This window comes from Ambystoma mexicanum, chromosome 1p (genome assembly GCF_040938575.1).
Source record: "Ambystoma mexicanum isolate Mex_15411 chromosome 1p, UKY_AmexF1_1, whole genome shotgun sequence".
Classification (NCBI taxonomy): Eukaryota; Metazoa; Chordata; class Amphibia; order Caudata; family Ambystomatidae; genus Ambystoma; species Ambystoma mexicanum.
This window is the reverse complement of record NC_090921.1, coordinates 774,596,476-774,620,758: the sequence shown is the minus strand read 5'-3', so window position 1 is coordinate 774,620,758 and position 24,283 is coordinate 774,596,476. Positions and strand designations below refer to the sequence as shown.

At 43.5% G+C, this 24,283-nt stretch overlaps 1 protein-coding gene across 2 annotated transcripts in view; it reads right to left on the bottom strand.

Annotated features, from left to right (window-relative positions):
• The window catches only part of INTS3 (integrator complex subunit 3), a 1,800,341-nt gene that overhangs the window by 51,383 nt on the left and 1,724,675 nt on the right, over positions 1–24,283 (bottom strand). For both annotated transcript variants that reach the window (XM_069651244.1, XM_069651252.1), the window contains exon 29: positions 838–991. In XM_069651244.1, the coding sequence (XP_069507345.1) occupies positions 838–991 (154 nt within the window). The remainder of the gene's footprint in view (positions 1–837; positions 992–24,283) is intronic.

The following is a 24,283-nucleotide window of genomic DNA, read 5'->3' as shown; positions in this document are numbered from 1 at the left end:
TGGTCTCCCTTGCAACAGACTGTTGAAGGTGTCCCGTAAATCCTTGACTCTCTTTCCTGGGGTGACCTGGGACCTGTCAACTAACTTTTATGAACTGATCCAACTCCATTTCGAACTATCTGCAAAGACTTTTAAAGTGTACTTCAACTGAGTGATCTTGGGCACATTCCGCCTTGCTCTCTCCAAGAGTGGGCCTGGCTTATGAAAATGTTGCTCTACAATAGACTCTGCCTTTCGTGACTTGCTGTGGTTCTGTTAAAAGTGTTGGTATTGTGTGCTTTACTATTTCTGCCTTTTCTCTCCCTTTTTAAATAATTATTGGAGTGCCATCTTGGTTAATCGCTCACCTCTGGGTTGATAATAAGTGGTGTTCTTTTCCTAAGACTTGTCGAATAATTAATCAGGGAGGTGTATATATTTCTAGGGACTGTGTTTGAACTTGCTTGACATATTAGTGCCAGTGTATTTTTACAAGTGTGTTTTTAAATAAATAATCATATTCTTTTACACCAAAGCTCTGGTCAGTGTTTGCTTGTGCTACTGTATTTTTGTACCTAATGTGTATACTCTATATACTGCCTAACTCTTCCTAAGAGAAGTCTGACTGCTCAGCCACAGCTACCAGGTAAATCTGGGTGGTGCAGACTGCTACCAATTGGGTTTACTGCCAACACCTGTAGTCTTAAAGTTTTTTGCAGTGGTTCCTAAGGGAACTGCACAGGTTTTTGCCTAACACTACACTTGCCAACCAATACAAGATCCAGGTACTGACTGCACTGCAAAGAGGTTAATCCAGTCTCTGAAGCTTCTGGCCAGGACCATCCACCAAATACTTACTGTGGCACTGCTGGAGACAGACTCATCGTCGTTATTTGTAGGCTGTGCTGCATTTTTGCGACTCCGAGGGCTAGTCATGGGGCCTTTTCTCCGATTTTTGGGAGGTTTTGTGGAGTCTTCATACTCTTCTGCCAAAGAGAACAAGTCACTGAATCTACAAAGAGAGCGAAATCTGGGTTATCATTAACACAAAACACACACATCATAAAATACACTTCCCTGCAAAAATATCTAGGAAATGTGGAAAGAAAAATTACCTACCTGCAACAACAGTTCTTCAGCTAGAGTAATCTCTCCATTTCAAAGCAGTGGAGCATACTGCCACAGCAAATTTCCGTTTTATATTTCACATTTTATGATTTTATTAAATAAAACATTTTAAAACCAGTAAAACAAACATGTTATTATTCTTCACAAAGAAGGCATCTGTTTCTTCCACATTTCTAAATGCAATTGGCTTTGCACACTCCAAGAATGTTAAGCACTAAGACATTTCAGTTGTTTTAAGCGAATATATTGCAAATCTTGCCTACAAGCAAAGGGCACAATGTAGTTTGCTTATGAACCTTTGGAGGGAGTACTTGCTGGTGCACTATTGTTACAGAATAAACATTGCCAACAGGGAACACACACAAATTCATAGCTTAGAATAGATTTTAAAGCATATCCTGCAATAATAGAATCAGTAAAAAACATAATTTAGGAAGTATAACCGATTCTAGACCAACAATAAGAGACAATTCTGTTAGCTGCCTCCCCCACTTTTCAAGAGTACAGAAAGGAGTTGACAACTACAAAAAGAGATGTCTGAGGGAGCAGGAGAGTAACATCACAACATTTTAAAAGGTGTGACAGAGCTACATTAAGACGCTCCACAGATACAGTTAAGAGAGGTGCTTGTCAGGAAGGACACACAAGCCATATTTGTAATGATTTGAATCGAGCACTTACGTTTTCTTGATGAATTTGCTGGAATGCAGGCTGAAGCGTTCACTCTGCGGCAGAAAAGGGAAGGAATCCCAAAAGGTATCAGACTCCCGATTGTGGACACGAAGTTGTGTACCTCCCGGGAAAACCCTCAAAAAATTGGAAAAACCTCACAGCTGATTGCAATGCAATGAACAGTGGAATTCAGCAAGCCACGCAGTTTGGGTAGCCGCGTTAAGGACAGGATACAAGACAGCAAGGCAGTAAATGGATGAGAGGCTCTCGAGCGTGAGGAGTAATGGTTTAGGAGAGCCAGTAACGGGGAAGTAGGAATGAATGCAGAAAAGGCTGACAGGAAACAGTGGGACGAGTAAATGGGGGTGTGGGAGGTAAAAGGGACACGAAAGGCAAGTTAGAGCCGGGAACAGAATCAAGGACAATATAAACAAAGTTTACATGCGCCAATGTACAAGATGAAGCGATGCGCTGAGCTTACCTCCTCTACCCCCTATATGCGATTCCATGGAGTGAGTGTGCTGTACATCCTATCGACCGGCATCTTGAAAATAGACTAGATCATTGTGTCTAGTGGACATCGGAGTTCGTGGGTGGAATACACACGACAAGAAGATAATCTCTTCCGTTTCCGACAGATCGATCAGGCAGTGTCCAGACAATATTTGAATGTGTGTGAAAATAAAAGTGACTACAGTATTCAGAATCTACGTGATCACTGCGCCCACATCCCCCGACCGGCATTGCCCTACTCAACCCCCCTAACCTCACATTTACCTTTACGGCGGCACACTTTTGTGTGCACCGCCGAGTCCCCGCTATCCCTGCGGCGTCAGTTCCTACCACTTACGTCGGTCGGAACGGACGTCGCAGGGGGATTTTTTACTTTCTCTCCTGCAACCCCAACTCCCGTTACTGCACCCAAGGCGAGCGGGGGACACCCGCGCAACCCCAGCTCTGCTTGGGTGCAGTAATGGGAGTCGGTAAAAAGAAATGCACCAGTCGCTGTAACTGCGTAATCGCAGTTACGTGGTCGACATTTGGGTGCATTTCCCAGCATTCATAGTCCGTAGTCCCCTTTCCTCCATCGTTGTGGGGCGTCCCCAGGCATGGGGATGGTACCGTAACCAATGGCAGTGAAAAAAAGAGGACTTCCCCTTTAAATTTAGTATAGTGCGCAGACTTGGACATGGGACAGCCCAGTAGCCTCGCCCTCCGGCAATTCACCTCAGTACACTTTTGACACATCAGACACTTATAAACCTGGCTACCTATTGTGCACTAGGACCCCCAACCAGCCCATAAAGTTGGGGGTTGCCCAATAGCACTTTAAGATGAGTAGCAGCACCTGTGAGATGGATGGGGATGCAGATTAATATTCTAGCATCAACTCAATAATGACAACTCAATAGTTTGGAAAAGGGAGTCAGTTTAATGACAGGTACAAAAAACAGGGAGTTCCATGATTATCAACAGTTGCTTGATCTTCCCTCTCACTTCATAACTCCAACGAACTTCATAAAAAACACATCATGTATACTAAAAACTCGTCATCACTGACGCCTAATGCTTAAAATGTTGCATGCAATTCTATTGGTTCTAGGAAGGTAACTTTAATATAGGTACTATATCTGTATATGGTAACGGAGTGAGGGGATTGGGTAAACACTGTCAGGTGGGGCATCTAAGCCCTACCTTAAAAATGGCTACTGTAGATGTCACTAAAAGTACGACGTCCCATTGGTTCTACTAACGATAGGACCCTAGATTACTTGGTCCACTATGATTTGAGTTGGCACCAACCCCACTCATACTTTTCCATTCCACTTTGCCTAGCAGCATGCAGAATGGTCGGCCAGGTGCAGGGTGCTAGCCAGCTCCCACAGTCTTTCTCCAATTATTGCTACAATCAATCATCACTTCGGTGGTCATGTGTCAATTATTTCACTGTGGTTGGCCTTGAGACTGCATCTCTGTCTGGAAAAGTTCTGATATCTTTGCATGGCACACAGCCATGCGTAGGTGTGAAAGTCCCCCTTCTTCTCGCTAGGCTGGTCACATGTTTCAGACACCGTAAAATCGCCTCATTCTCCATGTAATTCGTGTATTTGATTTTAGTTTTGTCCACCACCTGCCTTCTGCTTATCTTGACCTTTCAGAGCAGGATATTCTGCTCCTTGCTTCATTAATTGAAGCTACTGTTGGCCTACTTTAGCTGAAACGACGCTGGCTTTTTGGCACGATTTGTCTCTGTCTGAGTTCCGCTTCTGTCTTTTATTCTTGATTTGTTAACTATGAAACTCTCCTCATGCAACCTCCAATAACCTTTGGTTGATTCTGCCCTTGTGCGTAGTGGAAGTGTACTTATATAACGTGCTTCTATCGAGGTAGGTATGTATAGGTGGTGCTTGCCGCAATCTATCTTACTACTAAGCATAGCAGGCCGCACGATTTTCTTAGCTTTCTTGCGGTTCCAAGCATATGTACATGTGTAAACTAAATCCTCGTTGTGCACATGGCATAAGGTTCTTACATTTGACATCGTCCTTTCACTTTAGGTTCGAGAGTTCCCTTATCCCTGGCGTTTCGTCTCTTTTCGTCATTCGCAGGTTGTCAGATCTTCTATATTTGAGTCAGTCCGGGTTCTTGTGACGTCACCATTCGTCTTCCATTAAGACCTTTTTGGCTTCTTCAGGGACTGTGCTCAGACAATCTTCGTTCCGTTTCATTTGTTGATATGGTTTTCTCAATAGATACTTTATTGTCCAGGTTTTCTTAGGTGTAGGTACCTCAATGGGTGCGGTTCTTCTGAGAGGTACTGGACAGAGCCCCACTGCGGCTCTCTGCTGGCTTATTTGCTCCTCGTACGTAACTTACTTCGGCGTGAAAAGCTCCTGGTACTTCAAAATGGACGATTGAAGTGCAGGCCGTACTTGGGACTTCCTCTATACTCCCCCCACCCCCTCTCTGGGCGATTCATCGGCCACTTTCATTTCTTCCTTTGTATCCATCTTCTTTGGATCCTCTGTATTCACTTTCACTTCATCTTCTAGGTCCATACATGACGGTCTGAAGAAATGTCTCTTTGGGGTCCATATTTTTATGACTCCTTTTAGACTTCCTGCTGTTCTTACGTGTTCATCTTTGTTCCACGTCATTAGTTGACACTGTCCATTTGGGCTGCAATAGATCCATCTTCCCACATAATTTCTATTCTTTCTGGGATATCGAAACTTTGTTCCTTCTGGTGCATGAATGCTGGCTTGCACAAAGTCTCTTATTTCTTCATCAGTCAGGTCCCTGGTTCGACATTGTATTTGTATTTGTTTATTTATAACGTGCAGACCATCAGGCCCTGGGGCATCAGGGCGCAATTTGTACAAAGTTACAGAAATGCATATATACAGACATAAAAATTACATTAACAGAGTCGGTCGCAGTCTCTTTGGGTCTGTGTCTGCTTCAAACTTGCTACTGGATTTTCTACTGAGGTGAACTGTATCCTGAACTGACAATAAACATCTAGTCCTTTTTCTACCTCTACTGACCTGGAAACCCAGCATCCACCACTTTAAAAGCTACTTCCTGGCGTGGAGCGGCCGCGGAGTCGGTCGCAGAGTCTTTGGTTCTTCGGGCTCTGCGGGACTCCTGCGGCCTGCCAAGCTCATCCCTGCCCTACCGCGAGTTTATGCGTGAGATCATAGGATTTCTGCAATCAGAGGTGAGCAACAATAGAAACTTTCCATCTGGTGTTACAACGTATATGTGCACGGCGCCCACTTAAAACACACCATTGCTGGACTTTCCCACGTTTGTGAACACCTGCCTTAATATATCGAGAGACATTCAGTCACTGTACACAGAACAGCCATATTCCTTGATACTTCCGATTCTTGGTCCTTACCTACTGTGCCTCTCATGTCGCACCGAACCTCCCCGTTCGGGTGGACATCCGGAGCACTGTGTGGCCCCTTCGGTCGAGGGATCAGCGAGCAGAGAACGGCACTACCTGAGAAATCTCGCTGTGCTGTTCCCCGCATCAGATAACTGCTGGCCACTAGCGCCTGTTCGGTCTCGAGACTCTTTGGGGAGATAAATTGAATGATCCAAGGCTGTGAAATAAACACGCCGCTTCCCGCCTCTAACGTATACAAGACTGATCTATTTGCAACGCTGCCTTTGCGCATGTTCGACATAGCTGCCTACCTCCAATGACCTTCTTTGGAAAAGTTCCGATTTATTTACAAATAAAAACTGAAAGTGAGTGTGAAGCTGCGCCGTGAACACTGCAAAGCACTCACGTTTTGATTTTACAAGCCTTTCCCCTCAATGCACACAAAGCCCATAAATCTGTTCAATAGATAGACCCACCCCATGCCAAAATCTACGGGAGCTAACAACGTTAATTTACTAGCCTACGAAAGACTGTGGGGCGCTTGCACTCTGATCTTACACGCTATCCATATTGTGCAAACTACTTAAACATTGCTTCGCAAACAGCCAAATACGAAAGCGATATTTGTATAGTGTGTGGGACGTGGCGCTCTCGCCTCCGATACTTGAACATTTCGTCTTCACTCAACCTGTAATAGATTTCCGTGCGAGAGCCTGCGGGGCTTTTGCCCTTAGATCTTGCACCCTTGTTCCATTTGTTTAGCGTGTGAGAGACTGCGGAGCATCTGCTCTTTTATCTCACACGCCCTTCAAGTAACTCTCTAGCCACTGCTCCAGCGTGTGAGAGACTGCGGAACATCCGCTCTTTGATCTCACACACTTTCTAAAGTAACTTTTCATCCACTACAGACTGCGTAAACCAGGCGATTACTATCACTGAATAGTCAAGTTTTGACGTGATACTTGCATAGTGTGCAGGTATCTGCGAGGTAAAAGTAATCTGCTATCGGCACCCGAACATTCGGCCATTGCTCCAGCTTGAAAGAGCCTGTCGTGCGAGAGCCTGCGGGGCATCTGACCTTCGTTCTCGCACGCTTCTGCCTGATTTATTCAACTACAGCAAGATTCTTCACATTATATATCTGTGCCCTTGTATACAAGAACTAAACTTCAAGACAACCTTTTGTTGCGCGCGAGAAACTGCGGGGCTAGTGCCCTTTGATCTCGCTACCAGCCTGCACCTATTGATAGACATTAGCGTCCCCTGGAAAGCTGGCAACCAAGATCATGTCCTCGAAGTCTCCTAAAATCATGTCTGGCCCCAAGACTAGATTACGCTGTAAACTAGGCTCTTCCCCTGCCTCTAGCCAGAACGAACTAAAACAGCTGACCTTGGAACAAACTATATCAAAGAAACATAAGTGTGTGCCATCGAATTACCCCTTTCCGGAGGAATTAATTGACCAAGAGCTCCTTCAAATAGACTCTCAACTTCCAAACCATAAGACAAAGGAGCATAATAGAGACCCACATCAACATTCAGAATTTAACACAGCTCATCTGGATCAGGTGCCTTCATGCGCCCAAGACACAAATGTGGATGCACTCTGGCGACCAATACCCTTAACAAAGGACTGCACCCTCGAGACTTAACTAACCTATTATTACATCTACTAACAAAGAATATTCCATAACAACTAGTAAAGAGCCTGAGGTGCCCGCAACTTTTTCAGCGAGTAAGAAGGAAGATGTTTCAAAAGCTAGCAATGGAAAAATGAACCAACAGACAGTGTTCACGCAGCAATCAACCCCTAACGATACTGGAAATCCACATAGTAACTTGTCCCTATGCAATTCTTCCCTGCATCGAAATTTGGCGCCAGAGACAAACACGGAAGAACCGCCAATTGAGACTACTTAGAACAATATTACCACAGCCAAAAAGACTTCAGATGTCAACGAAAAGGATATCTCGCCTATAGATATCATCCACCAATCAGAGGAATGCTCCAATCAATTTCCACCTACATCCACCCCCGCATGTTCACTATTCCAAAATCCACACCGAACGACTGCCAAAAAGGAGCAAGCTAGACTAGCAAAACTAAAATGCTGAGCGCTCACCTTAATATACCACAAACCAAAAACAATGACCAATCATCTAAAGATAACACCAAAGCTACTCTCACTTGATATCACAGAAACTGAGTCCATAATGAACAGCATGGAGAAACGGAAAGCAATATTTGGCAACATCTCACTTAGATGTCCGGAACCTACCTCCACCCCAGTCAATAAACACTGCCCCTCTATCACGGCGAACGAAAAGAAACTACAAGAAACAACATTGATTCTACCACAAACTATCCCAACAATAAATTATCCAAAGCAAAGACCAAAAACTGAGGAAAGAAGCCCTACAAAACATTTCTCATATGACTTTCAAGAATCCTTTTACATACCATTAGCTGACCAAGAAATCCAGAAATCAAGTGCATCAATTCATACCAAGAAAACCCATAATCTAGACCCGCATATTGAGAATCTGACCTCCGATCAAATAAACCAGCCAAGAATTCCAACAACTATGATCGATTTACAAAATATGCTGATAGCAGTTGTATCGCAATCAATGATACCTTTTCTTAAATTACAAGAAGATTCCAAGGATGCTATTCGAGATCAAGCCACTCTGTCACACAAAACAGGTATATATTGAGAAATTTCTAGCAACACTCGAAAAAAGATTGGATTCGGAAGTAGAGCAATCGTTGAGACGGCAACAGAGACTATGTGAAATTGCAAGAGCTGATAGAGAAGAAGAAAATAGAGTCATGTCTAACGTTATGGCTTGGATGCAACCACCTTCACAGCTACAGCCATTAGATCCGATTGCCACTAGAACGATACCGGATATACAAACAAACTTACCTAACAGACATGCACCATCTAGAGAAGTACAAATTCCAGTCAGAGGTATCGACAATTTTTCAATTCTGGAACCTACCATAGCTCCTTTAACATAAATAAAGAAAGTCTCCCAAGAGCAGAAATTTTCCAAATTCTCACGCCAGGTTCCAAGACTACAAATGCGCAGATAGGAAAGCCACCAATAAAAAAAAACCTGAAAGCATCAAACAAAATGGTTCAAGGGCCTTCCTACGTGCAATAAACCAACCAACAAAACATTCGATCACTCACTCTGTACCCTCTGCGAGTCGACTAAAGAAACCTAATGCCCTACCAGCGGAAAACAAAGTTTCAAAACAACTACCTGAACCACCAAATGGAACTGATCAGAACGTTTCAATCATCACAGATGACTTACTAGATCTTACTACACATACAGACCATCATGAAGAAGATGACAATGAACACATTACACTTAACAAATCTAATCTTATTATCGTGGATGAGTATACAGCAATTACATCTCAAAGCTTGGACCTGACATGCGAGGACATATCAGATGTCTCAATGCCAGATGAAATCTCCACAGCCACAGAACCTACAACTGACGAAGAGCATGTAGGTGCCTTATTACCATCTAGACAAACTAGAGAACATCGAAACGCCTATTTGGGAAGTCCACATGAAATGACGTACATGCCCGTTCACGACCGGACAGCCCGATCCAACCAAAAGTTAATACAAGATGACCTACGAAATCAGAACCAGATTAGATAACCAGATTTCATTAACCCAATCTTAGATCGAACTCAATGTATATTACAGATAGGAAATCAGACAATTGAAAACAAACGACTGATATTGAATCAGACTAATATGCTTCTACTTTTAAACGCTATACCTGAACTCAAAATGATCTCAACGCGAGATATTAAATTAATAACCTTCCAAGATCACACTCAACTGGATAGAGTCCTACTGTCATGCCTGCGCCATGGGCGCATTCATTGGCGATCAATATGGACTAATTATTATTCATTTATCTGCGGAGAACTCTTGGATCAAACGTTGTTCACTTTTTGGACCTTGTTTCCCATTTGCGAGACTTTGGTGCTTTTCTATTTTTCCCCACAAACTACACTTACCACAATGCACTTGGCTATAACTATTCCTGGCCATTCCTATTCGGAATCTTCGGAACTACAATCCCCAGAAACCCTAGGGATCAGCTCTGCTTCCACCAGCTCAGGAACAGAGAGGGAGGAGGCAGATTGTATGCAGGTGTGCTGATCCAGGTGCGACTAATTAGCCTGCTTCTGGGCTCGGCGGTATAAAAGCTGCTGCCTGCAGGGGCTCAGTCTCTTGCATTTAGAGTCCTTCCGGCACCTTTTTGCTTCGAGCTACGGATCTTTGGATGCGGTTCCTCCTTACTCCTGTTTTGGATCCAGTGCCTTGCTGGGCTCTCTTCTCTGCACTGCAGCCGATCACGCTCTGCTGCTTTCCAGCCTCCGCCTTTGCCCTTCCGGGCTTCTGCCTTGCAGCCAAAAATGCTCTGCTGCTTTCCAGCCTTCGCCTTTGCCCTTCCGGGCTTCTTCCTTGCAGCCGATCACGCTCCGCTGCTACCTTCCGCCCTTGTCTTCTGGGCTCCTGCATTGCAGCCGATCACGCTCTGCTGCTTTCCAGTCTCCGCCTTTGCAGCCAATCACGCTCCGCTGCCTTCAACCTACAGCCTTCGTCCGCTGGGCTTCCAGCCTAGCAGTCCTTTGCAGCCTTCTACAGTCAGCGGCCCTGTTCCTCTGGGCTTACTCCTTGCTGCCGTTCCTTCTGGCTCCTTGGCGCGCAGCCTGCTTCTCTCCGCTGCCAACAGCCCTTGTCCTCAGGGCTTCCTGCCTTGCAGCCGATCACGCTCCGCTGCTTGCTACCTACAGCCTTTGTCCACTGGGTTCTCAGTATAGCAGCCCTCTAGAGTCCTTTGCAGCCTTCTACAGTCAGCGGCCCTGCTCCTCTGGGCTAACTCCTTGCTGCCCGGTCCTTCTGGGCTCCTTGCCGTGCAGACTGCTTCACTCCGCTGCCCTAAGCCCTTTCCCTCTGGGCTCCCTTCCTTACTGCCCTGCTCCTTTGGGCTTCCTCATTGCTTTCCTTCTCCTCTGAGCTTTCAACCTTGTACCCTACAGTTCTCTGCTATCCACAACAGTTCACCTACTTTATTTACTTTCAGTTATTGCAGTCCCCCTGTTTCCTGACTGCTGCTCCCTTGTTTTCAACCCTCTGTTCTTTATCCCTATCCAATCCTGTTATACGACTTTCCCTTCATTTCCTTCTGCTAGTTTGCTTTCGACTTCCTTTTTTCTGGATTTGTCTGTTAGTGTCTTCTCTTGTTCTGTTTGTAGACCCTTTGTACAGAGCTTGTCTGTTGGTTTCCGTCAGGCAACCGCTGCCTTTTCCCTTGTCTCGTTTTTGTGTTTCAGACACCCATAGCTGCTGTTCCAAGCCATGAGCAATCAGCGTGGGCCTCTGTTATAGCAAATTGTGCAGAAGGCTAGCGTTTTTCCTAAGGTCCGTGGAATACTCTTTCCTTGTATCTGCATACACCCCTAGAGGGAATCCATTCTGTTGTAGCTTATTTCCTTGCTACACTTGCCTACTCTTCGTTCTCATTACTTTCAGCTGTGTGTGTACTTATCTGTCCACCTTACTTTGGCACAACCACCCAAAACCCTTCCTGGGTGTCCTGTGCCACTCTTTACAGAGTGCCATCCGTGACACCTACTCGAGCTATGGGATTGTGCGACATTAAAAAAAATACTCGCACAAACTCAAGCCCTAGCAACCTTGGGCTTCAGCTGCAATCCAGCATCGATAGAAACAACATCCGATGCACCAAGAAAGTGGAATAACTATACAAACCTTTTTCCATGTAAGAACCTAGCGAGTGAACGACCGTTACATACAAGATACGACCCCAACTATAGGGTCCCTGGCCATCAAGAACCGCAACCATTGACATCAAAAGATTCCTTCTATCAAGGAAACGAGAACCACCCGTTCTATCGTGACTACACTGAAGACGGTGATATTACCCAAGATCTATCATCTGTATTGTAACCACCAACCACAAACAACTCTCACTGGTCATTATGTAGCTGGAACACAAGGGGTAACACTCATCTATTTAATCAGACAGCAACGGAATTCAAACTAACAACTATAGTATGCCTGCAAGAAACATGGCTAACCAAATTACCTAGCTGCGACAGCTTCATTACCTTCCTCAATCCAGCAATAAAAGGCACTCTGGGAAGACCAGCATCAGGACTTTTAACATTAATCAAAATCCTACCACAATGGACAATTGTATCTAGTAATAACATCAATCCATGGATACAAAATACTATTATTCAAATACAAGAATACACTCCCAACAGCCATGAGCGATTAATATCCATTATGAACCTATACTGGAATCCCGCAACACTAAACGACAGTACATTTCTGGACAATGTTTTCTTAACTATCGATCAAAAACTTCTAGAGCATCATCACATGGAATTCATTATTTGCGGTGATTTAAATATACATCTATGTAATAAACTCGGCCAACGGATGGAGTATGCGGAACTGTCTACACGTGCAAAAAAATGGCACAAAGAAACTTCCACTCGTAACCTTAAACAAGTCGATCATCCAAATGATGGGATGGGCAAAACCCTTCCTACATGGGACAGCGGCAAGGCAACAGCAACAATAGACTATGTATATTTGTCAACACACCTATTTGATTCCATCACAGAGACAGTAATCAATAAATCACCAAGAAGTGATCATAACCAAATTATTATTAACGGCTTTGGACTTGCACAACTAAAAAAAGATTGATTTCCGTATTCAGACAGAAGTCACTGGCAATAATCGTAATTTGCGATTAACTGAGGAACAATTAAGAGACCTCACAAAGCAAATCCAACTAACATCAACGCCAGATATTGACAAACTCAATTATGATGCCTTCTTGATTCCTTTCTTAAAGCCAAGGAAGAATCAAATGAAATCACATAACCACCACTATAACACACAAATCGTTCAGAAAAAAAAAGAGATGCGCAAAGATATTCGCAAATTAAAACCAGTAAATGGAACTTCAATCTTCTAAGAGAAGAAAAAAATAAAACAAAAGGTACACAAATTGGAGGAAGTCCTATCAAGCAACATTACTATAAAATGACGCAGAAACCATGTTGAAGACTTATAAGAACCACAATCCAAGACATCTGTGGAATGTTCTGAACAACAATGACAGTAATCAACAGCTTCTGGTAACAAACGTGACTATGCAAAAGTGGATAGATCATTTTACAAACATCTACAACGATTCTGTTACCACTCTTCCTCCAATTTCACAGACCGCGAACAACTCTTGGAAAATCGATTACGACAAGGAAGACTTGATCCAGATCTTTGGCAAACTGCACACCTCACGTGCCCCGGGCCCTGACGGCATATCAAATGCAATCTTAAAACAAAATATGGACCTGTGGATTCTCTTCATGATACAATTTATAGAAACAATCAACAAACAAAATACAATCCCACCGTCGTGGAGAACAGCGATAATTGTCCCTATATACAAACAAGGACCAAGAGATAATCCCCAGAATTTTCGGCCGATTGCATTATTAGATCCACTAGGCAAGATTTTCGCCGCACTACTCCTCAAAAAACTCAAAGAAGGGGCCATGAACACAAACCGATTTGCAGTGAGACAGACGGGATTTACTTCAAATGTAGGAACACATGTAAATCTGCTAATAATTAATTTGATCAAGAATGAAGCAATAAAAAAGAAAACACAGATATACGCTGCTTTCCTAGACCTACATATGGCATTCGACTATCTCAAGAACACGATTATGGGAAAAACTATCAGCTTGGAATTGTCCAAAAGAGACCTTAGAGCCAATAAAATTATTATATTGCAATACCGCAATTTCTGCAAGACTCAAAAAGAATGGAACAACTACTCCTTTGATAGCGACAACGAAAGGATTCAAGCAGGGCTGCCCTCTTGCAGCCACTTTATATAACCTATACACAGCAGACTGCGAAGATCATTTAAAAGATACGACTTTGAATCCGCCAAAACTGAATTCTGTTCCAATTCCAGCACTATTCTATGCAGACGACATCATCCTGCTAGATAAAACCATTTCAGGATTACAACAGAGTTTACACCTTATGGGAACCTACATGAAGATTAACAAACTAAAGATCAACACCAAAGACCAAAGTCATGGCCTTAGTAAAACTCCCATTTTAGAAAAAAAACAGTACTAAAACTCTCTATTGATAACATCTCTCTAGAAGAAGTCCCAACCTTCAAATACCTTGCGATCACGTTAAACCAGTCCAAAACAGAAAAGCAATGGTTTGATACTGTGGAAACGAAAACTCAATCACTAGCCAGACAGGGATGCCTTCTACACCGAAAATATGGTAAATTTTCATTTAAACCAATTATACCATTCTATTGGCAGAAAGTAATCCCTGTAATTACATATGGCAGTGATGCAATGAGCCACACACTACCTAAAAATTGGACGAAATTTGAAGCAATTTTCTGGAGGAAGATCTTAAGATTACCAGATTCATACCCAATGCCGAGAATTCGTTATGAAGTCGCGACACAATCACTATACTCCTTAGTGATATGGAAGCAACTAGATTTCCTAAGGAAACTGCTGATAAAGGACAAAATACCAGCCATGGAATCTGAAAAATAACCCAATTGCTTCGTATAATACATGCCTACGGAAATAGAAAGAACAATTATTTCAACAATTAAAAGATGAAGACATATCACTTGAAACTCTCATGAACAGACCTCAATATGCAAAGCGTAAACTGGCAAGCAACGATTGGATTAGAACCTGCCAAATGAAAACCCTATATTCAAGAAATCTCCAAAGCCATCTAGATGTTCGAGCATTAAATGAAACTCCAAAATACATGGAACTATTTCCTGACGAAAAGATCCGCACAGTGTATATGGCAATCCATCTGAACAATCTGCCGACAAGAGATAAGCTTGTAATGGTCTGACAAATCCCGAAAACCGACAGACATTGCCGCTTTTGTAAAGAAAGAGTTAATGATCTGTCCTGAATTCATGCATGAGAGAATGATTTTTGGCAAATTCTTTAACATATCAACTCAACAGGTGGACAAAGAACTGCGATGGGCACTACTACTGAATGGACATGAAAACAAATTAATATTCACGATAGTGCAGTTCTTACAACATATCTTAGGACTAGATGCTGGAAACCAACCAAAACCAAAGCAAAGACAATGACGAATATCACTTTAGTTGCCTCACAATGACAAAAAGAATTCCTTTTTATTTACATGTTGTTATACTTTTTCTTTTTCTCTCTACTTTTTCCCTATGAATTTTTACCCACTCAAATTGTAATGTCTTAAAAATGAAAAGTTTGTAACAAACTAAATCATTAAAAAAAAAAAAAACATTAACAGAAATATTAACAGGGTTTCTATCTACAAATATTACAGTGGTTTCAGTGCCGCTAAGGCTTAGCAGTGGATATCCCATAGGATGTAGGAAAAAATAGTAACGAAGGTCAGAGGGTCAGTGTAAGTAAGACCAGGGTGCTACATGTCTTAAAGCTGGTCGAAGAGCCAAAATTTGGTTATGGCCTTGAATGTGTTGAATGAGTCTTCAGCTCTGATTGTAGCGGGGAGGGAGTTCCATAGCTTAGAGGATAGGACAAGGAAACTCGAGCCCCCCGCTTTTTGCAGTTTAAACCTAGGGATCGATAAACAGTGGGACTGGGCAGTTCTTAGTGGTCGGGAGGTCGAGTGGCGTGACAGCCGACTGCAGAGATAGATAGGGGCCTTGTTAGCCAAGCATTTGTGCGTAAGGGCGAGTGTTTTTAGTGAGATTCTCTGCTTGACAGGTAGCCACTTTAGGTTGGTTCTAGATTCTGAAATGTGGTGGTTGCGGGGATGTTTAGGGCAGCACGAATGGCATTGTTCTGAGTTGTTTGGAGTTTATTCAGGTTCTCTTGGCTGGTGCCAAAGTAAAAAGCCTTACAATAATCAATTTTAGCCATAATGAGGGTTCTAGCTAGTGTGACACTGTTAGGGGTGGTGAGGAACGGTCTGCAAGCTGCAATAAGTTTGCAGGTGTATGCAGAAGCAGATCTGACTGCATTTATTTGTCCTAACGTTTTAGTATCTTTCGAGACTCGTATGGTGTTACTGTCTATAGTGAATGACTGATAGGACGACTCTAGTTTGCTCAGGTGTTGTGCAGTGCCCAGGATCAGGTGCTCCGTCTTGTCGTCATTTAGGCATAACTGGTGTTGGGCCATCCAAGCTTGGATAACCAGGTAGACGTCGTTAAGGGCCGTTAAGGGCCTTGGTGTCAGCTAGATAATCACCTGTGATGGGAATGAGCATCTGGGTGTCGTCCGCATAGTGTAGGAGACACCCAGATAGTCAAGCACATTAAAGAGAGGTTTTGTGACATCAATCATGATCTTCATCCCTATGGCATTTTTCGCAGTTTTCTGACACAGATTATTATCTTGATAACACAGAATCCAAGCAATATCACTAGCAGGGCTCCTAGGAACTTGAATGCGTCTGCCATCCATTGCGGAACCCATGAGAATAGTGATCCAAACCAACTGTTGTTGTCAACTTTGCCAGTTTCCTCAATCATTTGGTTCTATAGTTTTGTCAGCATACCTAGGGCCTCTGTTATAGTTCCATTTTCTTCGTCGTGAGAAGGTATAAATGTGCAACATGATTCTCCGATTTTTGCATAAACACCCCCATCCATGCCTGTGATCATGTCAAGGACATATCTGTTCTGGAGAGTAATTAGTCGTATCGCTCTTAACTCTTCCTTGATTGCGTTGAATCCCTTTATGGTCGTGTTGATGGTCTGCAATAACTCCCATCTGGTTATCTGCAACCATTTAGTATTTGCTCCAACTTGAATTCTTGGCATGAAAATTGTTGTGAATACTGAGGAAGTCTGACTGAATAGCCTATGTTCGTAAGGGATAGCATCAAAGGCTTCTATGGATTTGGCAGAAAAGTAATTCTCTCTTTTCATTCGATTCATCATTTCCACAGATCTCTTCTTCCTCAGGTGAGCGTCTGCTTTTGGGAAACTGTCAATATTCAGGTCACTTTTCGTAATCACCAACGCTGGAACATGGACATTCTTGGCAGTCTGATATATGCTTTGGATCCACATGCCCAATAATGATCCATGATCACTGCAGTACCGTGTATCATTCCTGGAGCGTCAAAAACTCGTCCACAGTTCTGATTCTCCCCTATCTTCCTTGTGCCATTATTCCTGAAGCAGAAGTTTGGCCTTTCCAATGGTACTATCTGCAAGGGTCCTCCTCTGTCCTCGACCCATGTTAGCAGTTTTGCAAGCTTCGGCCACAATGGCTTGCATCCATTTCGCACTATGTTGATGGTGGGCTCGTAGTGACCGAAGACCATCCATGCTCTGCATATTACCACTTTTTTCTCCCATCCGTCTGGTGAAAGCACTGTTCCCCAAATTTGCATTTGGCCTCTGTTCTTCCACTTTCGAGCCTATTCTGGCGTCTCCCCTTGAACGTTTAGTTTGTAATTTGCTTCTCTTCTTATTTCTGCTCCTTTAACTCCAGGCTTCTCATATCTGATCACAATGTGTTTTGTCTTTCCATTGTTTCTTGTCTTTATGTCCTGGACATAATCATCTTCATTTGGATCAGTTGCTTCAGTTGCCCATTTCAGTGAGGCATCACTTTCCATGAACTGGCCTCTGGTCTTGCACATTGCTACGTGTGCTGTCTGGACATCAATTTCTACAGCTACAAAGATCTTTGACTTCCCCATGCTGTAAGGGAGGAGTGCACAAACAAAGCATACCCCCTCTGAATTCTGTCTTCCAACGTCTTTCATATGCTGGTACCATATGTTATTTCCCAAATGTGCTGTGCTGTCCAAGTAGTCGTTTATCTCACTGTCATCTCCTTGTATGCTTCTCTTGATTCTCAAGGTTTTCATGTAGTTTGCTATAACTACGTCCTTGTATGCATCCGTATGGCTTCTTCTTGCTGGAGGATTCTCAGGTATCCCAATCCATGGTGCAGGCATCTTCATCTGTGCCAGTCGAGTAGAAGAAAGTCTGGCAATTCTTTCCTTGTCCTCTTGTCTTTTCCTTGCTCTAGTTATGAACGACCATATTGATTCTGCGATCATCTGTGCTTGTGAGATTTTCTCTGGGCTTGCACTTGCCTCTTTCAGTGCTGTATCAGGGGTGTTCATTAATGTTGTTTCAGTTGGCTTCCTCTCAAACTCCTTTTGTCTCTTCACTAGTTCAGCTTTCTTCATTTGGTTTTTAACTTCACTTATAGTAGAGCTTCTCATTGTTGGCTGCCCAACCTTCTCGTCTTCTTTGGCATGTGGTTCTGTAATTATTGACACTAGACCTGGCGTGTGTGCATTCATCGTTTGCATGTGTGTCGTTGTCAGTAACCTTCTTTCATTCTTACTCTGCTGACCCCGTCTCCGGCTTTTCAATTTGTTTGTTACCATAAGTGTGTGTGTATGTTATTGCTGATCACATACACCTCAAGTTCACTCATTCCACTATCAGACCTTCTAGGGACTGGAATAACTATGTAAGGTCTGGGTGCCTTTGTGGGTTTCATGTGTACATCATTAGGTGGGTGCACTGGAATCGGAACACTTTGTGCACCAATATAAAATGCAGCTCTAATTGTCAGTGACAGTAAAACAATGATGAATACAATGCATAGGTACAGGATTCCTCTATAGGTTAATCTACAGCATTTAGTTCTGGAACAGGAGCGTCTCTCCTCCTGGGGGATGACAAGATTGCTACTTTGGTTTCCCATCTCGATCATCTGAGGAAAGAAAACTAACTTTTAATACACTCTAGACAATATCTCTGGATTCTGCCGTTTCTGCTTGTAGGTTGCAGATACTGAAACAATTGTCCTTCTTTGCCTGGATAATGGATTGTCTATTGTCCCTGGATACAGTTCTCTTTTCTGTATACAAAAATGTCAAAATCAGGTAATGAATTCAGCAAGTCTCTTTACTGGGCATGTTCAAAGTACACGAGTTCCCAGTCAATGTCTCTTATTTGTTTCACTCCAGAAGACATGCCGTGTCCTTGTCAGTATAACAAGAGTGAAATCTCTGGCAATACCTTCTCGATCTGTCCCTCGGTGGACAGTTTAAAATCTTCTCAGATAATTCTGTTGATGGTTAGAAAGTTCGACCTGCATCACGATACCATGCAAGAGCATGCTCATATGTGTAGAGATAGCTGGGTCTACGATGAATGTGAGGACGTCCACACTAATCCTCAATTAGGCGAAAGAAGATGTTGCTTGCCAATCTGCTATCTTCTGGTGACAGGGACATTTGTCCTGCCCTTGCTAAAGTTTGGAACTGTTTGGCCCTCACTCATTGTGAGCAGTTTCTGCAATCTCGATGTGTGTGAAGAGCAACTTGGATGATAATTCCGTTCAGGATTATACTTAAACGTTCTGTGTTTGCTGGATCTCAAAGAAATGTCAAAACGTCTGTTTCTCCCGACAAGATCTGGACAGGCTTCAATTAAGCTAAAGAACAGCACGTTGATAAGCCTATTCACTTCTTCTTCTGCTTGGGACATTTGTTTTTTCCTCTCTGTACTCCAGAAGCAGGAGGAACTGCTCGCAATCACAGTGAGCAGCCTCCTTATTGTCTTTTCGTTTTCAGGATCTTGAAGAAATTCAGTGATGCTGGTGAGCCTCCCCACCAATGACGGTTATGACCTTAAGACCAGGTCAAAGTAATTCAGGACGTCTTTGGTGATGTTGCTACTGTGGGAAACCATAAGTGAGTCCAAATAATGCTCCTGTTTGGAAAGAATCTGGATACTGTATTTTCTTCCAATTTGTGTGTCCTCGATCAAAATTTGGCATATCCTTTCCTTATTAAGGCTTCAGTGTGCCTCAGTCCAAAGTTCAAAGTTAATAAACTCTGTTGTGGCTTATGCATGCAATTCTCCTCTTCACCCGGCAACTAGGATGTACAGCGTGTGTTTTTTTATGTCCTTATCCCCTTTTTTGCTCAGAGGAAATGCCCAAAATTAAACCACAACTTTGCACAAAACTTCTTTGTGTCTGCTTTGCTGGTCATGCGTCCTTCTTCCTTGCCTGTTGTCTCTAGCCGTTGGGGTGCGGGCAGGGGCCATCTCCGATGTATGGCTTGATGTCACCCGGAAAGATCCAAGCTCTTCTTCCTTGTAGCTTGACTGCAGAGGGAGTGACATCTTTCACTGTGAAGGGACCGTTAAACCTTGGCTCGTCCCACTTCTTTCTCGTGTGATTCTTCACCAGGACTGTCTCCAGGGAAGATTGATGGTACACAAACTCTGAACTGTGTTTGCAGTAGTATCTCCTTATGTGTTCTGTGCTGCCCTGCACCCTTTTCCTCGTCGCTGCAGCTGGCCTGAAATTACAGTAAGACAAGATGTCATGCAATTCAAGTAATTTTGCATTTCAGATTAAGGTTTCTCTTGTTGGCTGGGCATCACTTCTAGCTCTGTCTCGGGGTGTCAGGGGAGTGCGCATCCTTCTGCCTGTTGCTATTTCGTGCGGCGTAAAATGATGGTCAGAACCAGGCTGGTTTCTGAGTGCATACAGTGCCAAAGGAAGGCAGTGTAACCATCTCATCTTTAGAGTAAGCTTCAACTTGGCTATCCTTTCCTTAAACAAGCCAGTATGCTTCTCACATATCCCATTACCTTGCGGGTGATACGCCGATGAGAACTTGTGCTTTATGCCAAGCAGCAAGCTAATCTGTTCAAAGACGTCGTTAACAAAGTGAGCCCCATTATCTGATCTCATAACCTCACATAGTCCCCCTACCTGGGAAACAGCGCTCTCACCATAAAATGGCCACACAGGTCGAATCTGGGTGTGTACATGGACCCGCTTCTTTCCATCAAGAGAATGGACACACCACAACAATTAGGTACCTGTACCTGTTACATAATTGAATCATATCGACGTAATCGACATGCAAGTGCTGAAAAGGTCCATTGGGCCTTGGGATGACACCTCTAATTACTCTTAGTGTGTACCCAGCCGTGAACTGCTGGCAGATTATACAGTTCACCATAAAAAATGCAACGTGCTCTGCAAAATTCGGTATGAACCAGTCTTCAACGAGCGTTGCCGCGAGATTCTCTTTTGTCATGTGCGCGGGATATTGCAACCGTTCCAATGCTAATTTTAACAGGGCTATAGGCATTACTGGTTTACCAGTGCTGTCTTGTCGCCACAAGCTTTCGGAGGGGTTTAAAGAACGCCTTCGCCGCTTCCAGAGATTCTTCTCCTCCTGAGGTGCCTCCCCCCGGAGTTCCATTAACTGGGTTTGCCCATGTTATTATAGCTCTCAGGTTCACTTCGTGCAACAATCATGTTTTCATTTACATCAGTTATTTCCACATTCATTATGGTTTCGTCTTTGGATGCCATACGCTTGACCTCTGTGTCTGCTGCTCGATTTCCTCGTGAGATAAAATCTGTCCCCTTTTGTGTGGGTGGCGCATTTCACGAACACTATGCCCACTGGGAGCTGTAGTGCCTTAATGAGCCTATCCACTAGGGCTGCGTGCTGCACTGGCGTGCCGTCCGCTCGGAGGTAGCCCCTCCTTTTCCAGCACGCTAGACCTGCATGCACCGTTGATGTCACACAGGCGGAGTCACTGTACACCGTTACTTCCTGGTCTGCGTGATTCTCAATCGCGAGTATCAAGGCCAATAATTCTGCAGCTTGTGCTGAATAATGAGATGCTAATCGTGCACTAATGAGTACTCGAAATTCTCTGTTTGCTGTGTTCACCACAGCAGTGCCTGTATATCTTTGCTCATCATTTTGGTCGATTCTCAAAGAACCGCCAACAAAGACAATTTCCCCTTCTGCCAATACATTTTCTTTTACTCTGGGAATCTCATAAAATTCTTCATAATTCACGCAGTCATGTATGGGCTCTCCTTCAGTGACTGGTTCTGCTATGAACATAGCTGGGTTTACTATCTTACATTGAATTATTTTAATTGATGGATTTGATATGATCACTTTATAAGCAGAAGCTCTCCGAGATGTCAATGTGCCCTTTGGTTTCTCTAGAATAGCAAATAGCGCATGCTCGACGTACAACGTCATGGAGCATCGCATCACAATGGTTGTAGCTTTCTCTATGGCGAACGCTGCAACAGCTAAACTTTGTTTGCAAGGGAAGTGGCCGTTCATCAATGGGTGCAAATTCCCACTGTAGTATGCCAGGGGCTTGTACCCCAATGTGGTTCACTGTGTGAGCACTGCCGTCATAACGTTGCCATTCGTGTGGGAAAACAAGTAGAATTCCTCTGCATAATTGGTAATTCCTAAAACTGGTGCAGTGCAAATGGCTCTTGAGTTCAGCAAACCCATTTTCCATGGTCTCAGACCATTCAATTTTTCCTTTTACCACCTGTGCCTTCTTTAGAGCCTGTAACAAGGGCTTGGTGTAGGAACTGTAGTCAAAGACCCAAGCTCTGACATAATTGCAAAGACCTAAAAAACTCTGCATCTGTTTTATCGTGTGTGGCTTAGCTGTGTTCACCCTTTTCCCCTCATGCGAGATGAGTTGGCCTATGTACAGCACTTCTCGCTGACAATATTGTAACTTTTCTTTGTCAACTTCATATCCTTTCTCAGCCAATATACAGAACTGCGTCTGCATCTTTCCTCTGTCATGCTGCAGATTAGGATGTCATCCACATATTGCAAGACAACACTCTCTAATGCAATATTGCTTAAGTCCATCTGTAGGACTCTGTTAAAAATCGAAGGAGACATACAGTACCCCTGAGGCAACCGCGTGCTTTTCAGACGCATCTGTCTGAATGTAAATGACGTCAAATCTTGTGAGTCTTGCTGCAGTGCGATTGAGAAAAATGCATTTTTCAAGTCAATCACTGTGAAATATTTTGCCTCAACAGGTATATTACATAGGATTGTTGGTGGGTTAGAGACTAAAGTGAACTCGGCCTCTACAATATCATTTATCGGGCATAAATCTTGAATTAGTCTCCAAGACCCTTCCTTTGATAGGGTACACTGCGGTATTGCATGACTACTCTGACGTCACAAAGATGCCCTGTTCCATCAGAGCTGAAATTGTCTTGAAAATTCCTTCATCTGCTTCCCTAGACATGCGATACTGTCGTACTTTGGATAAAATTGCTCCTGGCTTCAATTTAATCCTTACTTCTCCAAAACGTTTCAATAAGCCTACGTCATAGGGGCCTGTGGTCCATACTGAGAAAGGTACCTGGCCCATGTCATCCTCAAAATATTCAGGACGATTCTGTGCCAGCATCATTCTCTGAGGCACTTTTCTTTAGATCATTTTCACCCAGAAAGTTAGATTTACCTCTACTGTTGTTTCTTCTCCATCTGCTTGCACGTCAAACAGACTGTCATCAGTGATGCCAGCCAATCTGTACCCTTCTTCAACGGTGATTACTGTGCACCATTGTCAGCCTTCGTCATCGCAACCATCGATCAAAGCCATTTCCCTCGCACTGTAGCTGTGTGGATCGTCAAGGGCCTTCTCCTCTTGCATAGGTATTCTTGGCCTAAATAGAAATTCATCTGGAGTCCTCATGGTTTGTCTGCAAGGCCTGATAGCCCCGCCATTAGCACACATGCTCCATACGCAAATATTTCTGGCTCTTATAGCTGTGTGTCCTGCGTATGCTCTATTCATCTCACATACGTTCAGATAGTGCATTCCTGGAGTGGAACATATTATGCCCTTCTCCGTGAACGAGATTGTCATGCTTAACTCATTAGGTCTCGTCCCAAGATATTGACTAGGGTTTGTCTCGAATATAACAGTGGTACATTCACATCACATTCTCCTATAGAGACCAGAAGTGTATCTGTAAAAGGAACACGACTTGTTGCTCCTGTGAAGCCCTGATTATTTATAGAATCGTCGGACAAGGAAAACTTGCCTTCACGTATACACGAGCGTGTTGCACCTGTGTCATCTAAGAAGGAATATTCTTTATCCCCTATAACGACATCCACCCTTGGTTCCTGGTGAGGGTCTGGTATCACTGATAGGATAGATGGAACACACCAGGGTTCCCAGTGAGCTGTCCTAGTCCATATACAACGTTGTCCCGTTTTGCATGAATGTATTTCCTCCATCACCAGTGTTAGCTTTTATTCCAGAATTCACAGCCTGTCCTGCACTTACTGTCTATACCAGTTGCATCAGCGACTGTTGAGACTGTCCTTGTGGAAAACCTATCAAGTTTGAGGTTGCAAGCTTTGCTGTGCTCCTGGCGTTTGCTGTTGCACCGTGTGATTCTCTGCAACTCCATTTCCTCCCTGCTGTAAAAACACAGGTGGATTCACCATGACGGCTCTTGTTTCTTGGTTGTTTTGCACCATGCCTCGACTTCTGCATATGCGTGCTAGATGCCCGGTCATCCCACACGTCCAACATATTGGCGGTGGTCTCATTATTTGCCCATTTGACATATCTTGATTGCCATTTTGCATGTTTTGAAAGCATCCCTGATAGTTTTGA